The sequence below is a fragment of the Falco punctatus genome (assembly GCF_963210335.1).
Source record: "Falco punctatus genome assembly, chromosome: 4".
In the NCBI taxonomy this organism is placed as follows: Eukaryota; Metazoa; Chordata; class Aves; order Falconiformes; family Falconidae; genus Falco; species Falco punctatus.
The window spans coordinates 30,257,835-30,270,224 of record NC_137583.1 but is presented as its reverse complement, the minus strand read 5'-3'; the positions used below and the strand labels follow the sequence as shown (position 1 = coordinate 30,270,224).

General features: G+C 44.2%; 1 protein-coding gene across 1 annotated transcript in view; it reads right to left on the bottom strand.

The window, feature by feature from the left end:
• GNA12 (G protein subunit alpha 12) overlaps window positions 1-8,704 on the bottom strand; it is a 41,371-nt gene extending 32,667 nt beyond the window's left edge. Inside the window, exon 1 of the mRNA XM_080382449.1 lies at window positions 8,207-8,704. Within this exon, the coding sequence (XP_080238575.1) occupies window positions 8,207-8,527 (321 nt within the window). The 5' untranslated portion in view covers window positions 8,528-8,704. The remainder of the gene's footprint in view (window positions 1-8,206) is intronic.
• Between the last annotated feature and the right edge of the window lie 3,686 nt (window positions 8,705-12,390).

Sequence of the window (12,390 nt, the reverse complement as noted above, 5' to 3'; positions counted from 1 at the left end):
TCGATTACATTCCAGATGCAACTCCTGGCTCAAGAAGTTTCCGAAACCAAAGGCTGCCAATAACTGGAAGAGTATACCAAAGTATCACATTACCTGTTCTTGTACCCGTTTTTGGTTGTGGGATTTTTTTTTTTTTTGTCAGAGACAAAGTGCTAAATCCTTGGCCTGACAGAGCCCAGCTGTTAGGTACTAAGCAGACTGTTTGCTACTCACCAGCAGGATGAAGGTTTTATGAGCATTTGCACAAATGCTCATTACTGGGACTGGCTCAAATATATTTTTTCTCCTTTACTTTTGAAAGTGTTCTAGCTTTTAAAAAAATTCAGACTGTCTTGTATTTTTAAGTAATAATTAAATGATTTTGTGAGAATTATTAGAAAGGTTATCACCAGCTAATGTCACTTGAAGCCAGTGATGCTTGCCAGTACATGAAAAAAAGTGTTGTAGTATTTAAAAAGCAGCTTGATTTAAGAATATCTTACATCAGCAGTTACGCTACTGCATAACAACAACAAAAAAAACCATTCATGTTTTAAATTATTCACATACTCCAGTGCTTGAAATATTAGTTATCCTTAAAATCTCATACCTTTCGCCAGATGGACCAACTCAAGAAGCCAACTGAACTCACCACAGTTAAGCACCACACACACAATGGATTGGGGGGCACTCATTCAGGAGCAAGGACAGGTTCTTCCATATGCAAATCAACAGTCAAGTGATCAGAAGTTTTGATTCTTCTAGCCAAGTGCCTAGAGAGAACTTGTAAAACTATCTAGAGTCTGTATACAAATAGAAAAAAAAGTCTCTGGTGCATTTTCTTGGAAGAAAGAATAATTTTAAGGAACTACTAGTATGAGATCACAGATGACAAAGTAACTGTTAGAAATGAAATACTGTAGCAGCTACTTTATAAGCTTTTACCACTAATACACTGTGCAACCTCATACAAAAGCCCTAGATCTCCAGCATCCACATATCACTTACGGAAATCATTGCTGTGGGAGAAGCGCTGATCACTGATGAATACTTGATCAGGGTACTCCAAGTCACAGCTAATAGACAATACTGTCTTCTCCTATGGCTGTAAACTAACATGCACACTGCAGGCAACAGGGAGATTCAAATGTGTTTCCTACTGTGTGTTTTAACTCATTGCTGTTGACAAGCAACTGGCAAAGCCTGGGGATCACAATTCGCAAGACCAATATAAACCTGAGCTAATGCCAAAAGGAACATTCTCATCTTAGGAAGATATTTCTAATGCACCCTTTGAGCCAGTGGAACAGTACAATGTGATGCAACTATATGAACACTGGTCCAGCTGTACCAAAAAACTACATCTCCATGATCACTGGTGCCAATACAAGAAAAACCTGAATCCCATTGATAGGACTGGACTTCTCAGCAGTAAAGCCTACTGGCAAGTAAAGAAAGATGATAAAATGTAACCTACATGTATTTTTAGAAAATATCTGAACCTTCTAAAGACGACATTCTCAAACACAATTTTTAAAAATAAAGCTGTCTGTGTTTGCAAATATAGCTGTAAGCACTTTTTTTGAATTGGTCTGGAACACTGGAAAGAAGGTGACCTACTACTAACAAGCTAATAGCAAGATGATCAGATTTTTAGAGCGCACTATCGTAAAAGCATTAATGGTGTTTTTATTTGATTTATGTCCTTGGAATGTTATTGCCAAGCAGCAGCCAAGAACCCAATGTCATTAAGGATAAGGTTTCGAATTACAGAGCAATCAGCCTAACAATTACGCACCATCAAAAGGGGCATCTGTCCTGGTAGTGTAGATTCACAATCTCTTGTCTGATAGGTTTGTCATTTGTCTGAGCCCACAATGTGATCCAGTGAGCAAACGTCACCAAAATAATTTATATGAAAAGTGGTTTCCACCACCTATATTAGCTTGCTGTAAGGTGAGATAGACACAAGGGTAGGGGTGGGAGCAGCACCAGTTCGCCCAGTCAGGCAACAGAAAGCCTCACCAGTTATGTACGTATTTTCACCATTCACATATTCCAGTACCACCCAGGTGAGAGCACGGTAAGCACTACAGATGACCTACCTTCCAGCCCAACATACAAATAAAAATGGGAACAAAGGGGAAGTGTCATTTACTTAGTCCACACGATCACAAACATTAAGAAACACTTGGATTAGCCACTGAATCTCTGAACTGGGAGCAGCAGCAATGTCTCTTCAGAGTTTCCAGACAAGCAGAATCCTTGTTTTTGACTGAATCCAGCAAAACGACAAATGCAGCAGAAGAAAAATACTTTCACTGCAAGCTTTACTTGCAACTAGGCACAAAGTAGAGATTATGCCCTTAAAGGTACTGTTTCTGGACTTTGAAAAAAGTTCCAAGTTAATGCTTTCAGAATTACATTACTTGGTTTCTCCCTTTCCTGAGACCATCACACTAGTATTTAGTTCATAATTAGTTCATGCTTTCAATAGAACAGAAGCAGGATCTGCAGTTCCAGAAGTACCCCCACCAGGCTTTGCAAGACCCTGTCACGCTGCCCTCACAAACACACTGCCACAGTACCCAGCAGACGTGCTCAGACAGAAGGGAAGGGTAGAGAGGGAGGGGCCTTCAACCTGACCCTCGCAAGGGTGAAGAAAACCCATGCAAGTGAAGGAAACTCATTTGGAAACTCTACAGTCTCCGATTCCTTCTTCTCTTGTTTTCATTTGTATTGAACATACTTTTTCAAACAATGTGTACTAGTTTGCCTTTGCTCTGAAGTTTTCATGTAAACAGTTAGTAGCACAATTCGCTAATTTTTTTGCCAATACTGTTTCCAAGTTAATTATGAAAATCTATGTATTTTCAACTCACTGAATATAATGTAAGCTCCCAAATTTAGTCACTCAAGTGACTAAACTTTTGTCTGGAACACATCAAAGTATGTGTCTACAGTCTCCAGGGACTAAAACTCGTTCTGCAATACTAATGACTACATCACAAGAACACTGTGAGCTCCATTTTGGAACAACAGGGAATATTTACCACTTACTATTGACCATTACTCCTCTTCCACTATCCACCACTATGAAGGCAGATTGCTCTCTCCTGGCCCAACCAGATGACACCCCAAATTCAAAAAGACCACCAGAACTGATGGAATTTATATTTAAGACACAGAAAATTATCAACTGGAAGTCAGTAAGAGTTTCACTGGTTAAATAAACCTGTAACAGGAAGATCAAGAAGACTCATAAGGGCATTTTTTTTTCTACGTAATTTTGTGAACATTATTTTTCATATTAAAATAACCACTACATGATAAAAGCACAGAGCAAAGATAGTCAGATTTAAATACCAGTTCTATCACAGAACTTTAGCACTTGTATGCTAAATTTAACAGAAAAATCGCCTTATTAGCCACAGTTCCTACAGAGTATTCTCCTTGTCATTCCTTTCAAAAGAAGCTGTCCCAGCGGAAATAAGATTGACACTGTCCTGGGACCAACTACTCCAGTACAGCTAGACCCCAACTCTGAAGTAACAGATTAAGTGCCACTATCGTCACCTCCTAATGAGTTACCAAATTCATTTGCCTGTAAACCCAAGGAAATGTAGAGTCAAATCAATTTAAAGAGTAACTAGCGTTCTAGAGTTTACATAACGGAAAGACGTATTCCCCCTTCATCTGCAGGCTACTAAAGGAATTATGCTTGCACTATAAATGACTAGGTAATTTGATCACTTAAAGCATAGCTCCTAGCCAAACTGAGGAATAGTCTTTTTCCCACTTCCCAGAGATTGTATCTGTACCTGACTCAAACCTGCAAGTTGCAGATGAGTTTTCTTGTTTTGTTTTTCAACGATACAGGATACAACTACCTTACAGTCAGAGACCATAAACACAACATAAGCCCCTTCAGGGTATACAGAGTACCTGTAACAACGAAGCAGCAACAGTCTAGGCTTAGTATTGGTTGCAGAAGTCCAAAGTTGTTCTTAAAATGGGACTTCAGCACAGGTTACTCATTTTGCCCACTTCACTGTCACTCATTCAACTCATCAAGCAGAAATGCTCTTGGATATGCTCAAGGGTATTGCAACTGCACTCAAAAGTCCAAAAGATATATCCTCAGGGAGTTTTCATGTCCAAAATCTTTGGGTTTTTTCCCCCCACTTAGAGCCCACAAACAAAGTTACACATCATTTCCTGAGTAGTCCTTTCCTTCGCAATTCCAGGCTTTTCAATTCCTTAGTCAACCATCACAATTCAGGCCACACGCAAGAAAACACTCACAGATGTATTGAAACCTTGAGCTGGCCTTCTCATTTTCAACATAGAAACTAACATTACCAAAAAACTCATTAGATTATACTTCAGGCTTTTAAAAGACAAATTTTTCCTCTCTTCAGATTGAAATCTCCCAAACAAGCTGGTGCAAGTACCACTCTGGTGCTTGTACATTAGTTACTTTCTTATGCAGCTAAACTGGGTTTTTTTTCAAGCAGCCAGGGTATTCTCATAGTTGAAACAACAACAACAAAAATTTAGACAAGGAACATCAGAGCCACAATTCATCAAGCATCTAAGCTCTTTTAACTGTTATCAAAGGAAGCAAGTAGAGTAGCAAGACCAACCAATCTGTTTTGGAAGGTATTAACAAGATTCCTTCAGCTACAGTTTGAAGGCATCAAAATGCTCATGTAACACCACCAGCCATTTCTTAGATTTGAAACAAGGTACACAGAAGTTTTCCAAGTTTCTCTGTATATCCCAAGAGTCACCTTAAAATTCATGCTGCAGCAGCTAGCCCTGTCCTATCCACTTTCCTTTTCCAGGTGGGTGTGCTAAAGTCGTGAAGCCTGTGTACTCATACCAGAACATTAACACTACTGCTTTTCAATTCAATCACCAAGAAGTTCCAAAAAGTTACTTTGAAACTTAGCCTCGATTAACAAGCAAAACCCTAGTTAACCGATGACTATTTACCTTAAACCAAAGCAAAACTAATGTATTTGAAGACCGTCCCACAAATGCCAGAAAAAGCTAGCAAGGCCCTGAACCATCACCTGTACTAAATGGAAAAGTAAATTCTGTATCATAGATTTATTTCGTTCCAGCATTTTGTTTCTAACCAGGATTTCCCCTAAGTGGGGGTGAGAAATGGAGAGAACAGAGTAAGGAAAGAACTCACCATTGAGAAGATATTAGAAACACGAGAAGCTGAAAACTCAAAATAAAGTGGACGCTGACAGTAACATTAATTCATACTTAGCACTGTTATTTTCAAAGAGGTTTCAGGTTCTGTTATCTGAATCTGTTTGTTCTTTCTCCGTAAGCTGTATAGACTGCCTAAATACTACTGCAATAAGTACTTTAGAAATATCAAGCACTATTGAGAGAGTAGGAAACCTCCTCCTGCAGAACGAAGTTTAGTCATGGCTGGAAAACGAAAATTGACCATTTAATCCCAGAGATTTACACTGCATTTCTAACTCAGATCTCAGTGATGTAGAAGCTTAACAGAACCATTGTTTGACCATGCTGAGAACTGTGTGGAAAAGGGGCTAAGGTTGCTGCAGCTGTACTTTACGACGTCAAACAGATTTATATGCTATTCAATAGGATCATTATCACTTCACAAAGTCCACATATCGTTATTATAAAAATTCATCTTATTCATCTTTTCTTGTAAGTTATGTGCATGGTGATCTCTGCTCCACTTAGTCTTAATGGGTGATCACTCTAGTCTGAACTTCCTGAAAAGCAAAAAGCACCTGTAGTCTAAACACTTTATTATAGAAAGAACAGCAGTGAGGTTCACTTGACAATTTACGTCATTAAAGAAGCAAAATAAATTTACCTGAAACGTGTTTTGAAAGCCCTGTAGTTCTATCTTGGTATTTGATTTCATCTTCCTGATGATTATGGCAGAATATCATGGTGTTATGAGGTTTCTTTCAGATGAGCAACATGCAAACAGAATATCTACTGCCTTCTCCCTACACTCCGGTCTCGGACCTCCTTCCCACCAGAAAACTCATTTAGTTCCCTTCATTTGCTTTCCCTCCTTCTGCCTACTCTTCCCACAGCAACCACTCTCAAGCCATTCCCCAAAACCTACAGGTGAAGAGTAAATTGTATTCTTATATGCAAGAGCCATCTCTGTGATCCGGAGGAATAAAAGAAGGAAGAGTCTCACATATGCTGTCCAAGTACCTAGAAGGGCAGCCTAACCTAACACTCCCAAAATATGATCTGCAAGGACAAAAGGGCTATCTGTTGAACCATGTTAACTCATTTGAAAAATACTTCCAAATTTTAGTTTAGGAGGCTTAAAACGGTGTTCAACTGACAACAGTCCAAGAAGTGTTGTTAACTACCAGTCTTGAAGTCAGAACTGACTGCTACCTTGAGGACCTGGATTCCACTCTTAAGTTCTACAAATGTGCCCAAAGCCATCCAGCAGACAAGTGTTTCAAGTGCATAACTCAGCCTCCCCTACTACAAGATGGAGACACTTTCCTTTCCAAAGCACACTAAAGTCCTACTGCTACAAGTTTTACACCTGCTGCATACATAAAATATCACAACATTTTACTACAACTAGTATTGCTTAGACAACTTGAAGAGGAGTCTCAGATTTTTTTCCTTTTTCACAAACTGCTTACTTAAAAGCCTCTGCTACTATTTAAATCAGTAGCAGTAACACATAAATCACTAGAGTACTAAAATAAGCATTAAGACCTCTAAAATAAGACTTCTTATTTCTAGATGTATAGATATTTAAAAAACAAGAAAAGCAAAGCCACTTGTAACACTCTCTTTGCTTGCATAACTACAATGAAAGGTAAGCTTCTGAGCTTCAACTTTCTTGCAGTTAAATGGGCTGCTGCAAACCTCAAAATGGATGAAAAAAAGAAAGTTAGCCAACAATTTTCCTGTTCACTAACAGAAGCAAAAGCTCATCATGATACACTAGCATTCTTGCAAGCCAATGACAAGGGTCACCGTATGCACGCACACAGCGTGCATATGCACAAAGTGCATGTAGAGCTTTTATTTAAAAACAAATCTAAAATTTCAGAGGTAACTTGTTATTCTTAACTTGCAGTTCCATTTCCTTTAATCTCCTATGAAATCTCACAGAGCCTCACAAATTCATGCCCACCTAAGAACAGAGACATTCCTACAGGAAAATATAGGTGGGAAACTAGCAGGTTTTTAGAGCACGATTATGAAAACGAAGAGATATATATTCTTAAGCAAGCTTTTTATGCACCTTCAGGTATTTTCTGAAATACAATCACTTCTACCTGCACAGGGCATCAAAGCTTCTTTCCCAGAAAGAAACAGCTTTTGTCAAGGCTGATTTTCTTTAATTGTCTGTAGGCCAAAGGCACTGTGAGCTCTACCAGTAGCCTTTAGATTCTCCCATCACTAGAGAAAAACACTACCAGCACTATAAAGCCTGCACATAGATTCAACAAAAACTTTTTACAAAAGCACTAAACCAAAGTTATTACCATTTCAGCGCTATTCTTGGTAACATCCCACACTACTCAACTCTAAGGGCCTATGCCCCTCCATTTCTAAAGATGTACAAGTAACAACCACTTGCAGTCACAACATCAGTAAGAAGATTCATTTCTCATCCTATCTCAAAGGCACACGGCCGAGGCACGGAAATCCCTCTGCGTATCTTCCAAATTTGAAGTTTCTCCCATTCTGACTTTGAGGATGCTCTCGTAATGTTTTTTTTCCAGAACGAAGGCCACACCTATATCCTCTCTCCTCTGAGTTTCCACAAAGCTCTTCTCAATCGCCTTCGCAGGGAAGTTTCCTTTGAGCTTTTTTTTTTCAGCCAGGCCTTCTGACGGCCAGCGCTGGAACGGCAGGGAGCCTGGCCTCCCGCGGCCCGCCAGGCTGTCGCACAAAAGGTACACGCCTTCCCGAACACCTGCCCCGCGGAACCCCCTGCCCCGACCGGCCGGCGCATCCAAGGCGCGGCGCAGAAAGCCCGGGGGAGCCGCCGCCGCCGCCCCGGCCGAGCTCACATCCTTTTCCGACGGCGATTTTGGGCACGGTCCAAACTCCCACAACTGCGGGCTATGTCGGCGCCGGCCTCCATCCCCGGCCGCCCCGGCTGCTGCGGGCGAAGGCGACCGTAACCGCCGCTCCCCCCTACTCCCGGCCCGGGCCCCCGACCGCCCCTCACCTTGAGGATGTTCTCGTAGATGGTGGCCCGGAACTCCAGCAGCGCCTTCTGGTCGAACTCGCGGCCGTGGATGATCCGCATCTGCTTGAGGAAAGTGGACTTGCCGCTCTCACCGGCGCCCAGCAACAGGATCTTGACCAGGCGGCGCACGGCCCGCCGCTCCCGGGCCAGCATCGCGTCGATCTCCCGGCTCCGCCGCCGCGCCTCCCTCTCCGCATCGCGGCTCCGCTCCTTGCCCTCCCGCCGCGGCTGCTCCCCGGCGCGGCCCGTGGCCTCGGCCGGCAGCAGGCAGCGGCTCAGGGTGCGCACCACGCCGGACATGGCGGCTGCGGGACGGCAGGAGCGCTCACAACGCCGCGGAGACCCCAGCCAGCTCCGCCAGCATCGGGCGGAGGCCACCGAGGCGCTGGGACCCGGGAGGAGGAGGAGCACCACCCGCAGCCGGGGGCTAAGGGCCGGGCCCGCCCATTCCCCTTCTCCCGGCTCGGCTGAGCGACGCTACGGAGGGAGGGGAGGAGGGGTGCGGCCGGGGGCGGCCAGCCGGCCGGGGGGAGGGGTGGCGGCGGCGGCGGGGCGCGGCTCGCAGGCCCTGCCCGGGGAGGGGGCACCGCCGCCCCGCTCCTCTTCGAGCGCCGAGGGGGCGCCGGCGAGCGGCGGGAAGACGCTCCCAAACTCTCGGCCCGGGTTCAGCCAGCGGCCGCCTCCGGTGCCGGTGGGGCGGGGGGACGAGGAGCCCCCTGCCCCCTCAACCAGGGAGCGCCGCCACCGCCTGCCGAGGGAGGCGCCCACCCGGCTCTCCCGCCCCGCTAATGCTGCGTTTCATTGGGCGACAGGCGTGTCGGTCAACGCCTCCCTCTTCCAATTGGAGAAGCCGACAGGCGGGGCGGGGGTAAGCGGGCGACAGGACTCAAGGCAGGGCGGGGGCGGGACGAGCCCCAGCGGCCAGAGGGCGGCCCCGAGCGCGGGAGAGGGCGGGCCCGCCGCGCGGGGCGTGACGTCACGTAGCGTCGTGTCCCGAGCCGTTGGCGGGAGGTGGTCGCTGAGGCGGCGGCAGCGGCGGTGGGCGGGCGGTGCTGGTACTGAGGAAAAAACCGAGCCGGTGCGGGTTATTTCACACCGCAGCGCTTCAAAAACTGTAAAAGACATGCAGTGATATAAAGAAACGCATCGTCGCTGGCATCATCCAATGAGTACGTGCGGTCAGGGCACTTCAGCGTCGGTGGGGTCTTATTAAGCCAGTTTTAAAAACCTCATGAGGATTTGTGTCTGCAGCCGCCCCGGGGAGCTGCTGCCAGGCGGCTCTGACTTGTACCTGTACAGGGGGCAGCCGACTCCCAGCCCCTACCTGGAGAGCAGCGAGGGGTCTATGCCCTCCACTAAAGCATGTCCTGGTTCTCTGCATGAAATTTGTTTTCTTGATTGACGTCAGGTATAACTCCTTGTAAAGCATATTGAAACAATTAGTACTGGGCTGATGATGAGACGGGGATTAAAGTATCAAAGCACACATCTGAAAGAAAATCCCCTCAGTCTCCTGATGAGGTGCTGGAGGTGAAAAAAGAAAATGTTTTCGGAAGCAGCAGGTATGTGGTCACCTAGCAGTGGCTGGAATCCCAGACCTTCTGGCTGCAAAATGAAAAGATAAAAGACAGGTGTGTGTCCTCAGTTCTACGAGGTTATATGGTCCTTTCTGTATTACTTCTTTTTGTCTGTGCTTCCAGTTATGTATGTCATAAACATCTAATCCAGTTTAAGCCTCAGATAATTTATCCCACTCCAGGCCTGTGCCAAATACAGGGGCAAGGGACACAAATACAGAGCTGAGGGAAGCTACTAAAATGACTGGGATTTCGTAGAAAGTTAAGCATGTTAAGAAGCCTTAAGACATCCCAAGAGATCAGGGAGTCACAGAACAAAACCAAAAGCAATTCCTTTCATGGAAGTGAGAATTTTGAGTAAGTATTAATCACTGAGATGCTGTTGTCAACACTTTCCAAAGAGCAAGTCTTTTTCTCCTTAGTGAGAAGAGACACCTAAAAACACCTTTAGTATTTCAGAAGTCAAGAGGAGAACAGAACAAGGGTCTTAGTCATAAGCCATTCACTACAGCACAGAACCTTTCCAGAGAAAGATATTTTCTCTTTCAGGATCTTATCCTTCAGATTGTAGTTTGAGGCTCAACAGCAGCTCATTCAATGTATAAAATACTGCTGTAATTCACGAGTTTCCCCACTGGATGTCATAGTTGCACCACAAGAAGCCAGTCAGAACAGTGGGATGAAGATGAAGAAATCACCCCCGAACCCGCTAAACTCTATAGGCCTGATTTTCACAACAGCTGAGCACTCAGGACTCCCGCTGGAATCCTCAGATGCTAAGCAGCCTGAAAATCAGACCCTATGTAACTCTGAAGTGCACAGATTGGTATTTTCTGATTAGCTCAGTTAGTCCTGCCCCACTAGCGTTGTCTGTGCCCTACTTGAGGTCCTCTTCAGACTTCTGAGGTTCTAAGCGGTTTTGGCAGAGAATTCAAACAACCATGAAGTCCAACTTCTGCGATAGGCCTGTAAGTAAGAGTTAAAATTATGGTACACAATAAACTAATCAAACAAATCAGTTGCCAGACATCTTTAGTTCTCTATGCATTCATCCATGAAAGCAGCTTTCAACAGCTCACATCTAATTGTGAAAAGTAAAAGGTCCACCCCTCCCTCTTTTCCCCACAGCACTGTTGTTCCTCATCTAATCATTCAGAGGCTGTTCTAAAAACAAGACAAAACAGGATTTGTTTACTACTGTAGATCTGCAGCAGTATGCCTTCTGTTGCTCTGCTGAGGGACAGGGCAGAACCTCACAAACACATGTGGTGATTCCTATTGATGTTTCTGCAAATGTTTTGTTATAGTATAAGCAACGGGTGTAAGCACCCCAGTAAAAGCTTATGAGAGAGGCTTATATTCAGTCTCCATGCCTTCCCTTTCGATTTCGTTATTACCTGCCCAGTTCCATGCTTCAAAATTTCCAGTTCATTTCACTTCTTTGAGATTAGACTGAAATTAAAACAACTTATATTATAAAAAATAATAAAAAATAATTTTTCTATTCCTTCTTTCACTTTCTCAGTTTTCCAGCTTTATCTTTTTTTTATTTCTACTCTGTTTTCCTTTCCCCATCTCTGTTTCTTCCTATAACTCCTGTTCTCTTTTTGCTGAGATGAAGAAATACTTGTTCATCTGCTTCTAGTTCTCCTTCCTTCATCTCCCATAAATATAATGAGAGGGAGGAGGAGACTAAGAGATGGAAGAAAACAGAGGACTGGAGGATAGAACTAAAGGCGATGAGGGCAACATGGTTTTTATTTCCCTTGATGGCTACAAAGCAACTGCACAATGAGCAGAAAGATGGGGAGCTCTTGAGGGGAAGGGCTGGAGCATGACCTTCTGAGGCCCTGGCCCTGAAAACAGATGGCAGAAGATTAGAGCTGAAAAGCTGTATGGCAGTTGGAGAAGCTAGTGGTCTGCTTGCACCTGAAGATCTTATTGCAGATGGGAGTGACGTCTGGGCATCTCTGGTAAATGAATATAAAAGTTAGGGAAAAAGGACTAATAGTGAGCTCCAGCCGGTAAGTTCCACTTTCTGCTTACAGGAAGAGCTTGGTTCTTTCTATTTCAAGCCCTGCTTGTTTCTACCTGGGTCAAGCACAAAGAAGATATATGGATTTAGCCCTCAAAAGGATGCAGAGCTATCATTTCAGTGTTTTGAAGCTTGTAGTTGACTAATCCCAAAGTCTTCCCAAGTCCCCACCTGGATGATAGCCCATTCTTTACCTAGTCCCTTGTGACCCATAGCTTGAAGACTGTGTTCTCTTCTCTGAAAGTGTATTATCAACATCAGCAGAGGAGGCACTTCACACAGCAGTGTGAAGGAGATGCTACCGCTTCAGCTGAGAATGCAGCTAATGAACCCTATAAGTATTACAAAATTGAATGTTTGCCCATACCTGGGAGATGGCTGTTGTTTTCCTGAGTGCTACCAGACACTGTCACTGCCAGGAAGAATATTTTGCTCAGTGAAACTGTGAAGCAAATAAGCAACAAGGAGGATATGCTTACCTCCTCACAGTACAGCACCATGCAGTAATACCAGAGCTAGCGCTAACTTCAGTTTAGGAAAGAACCTAGCAA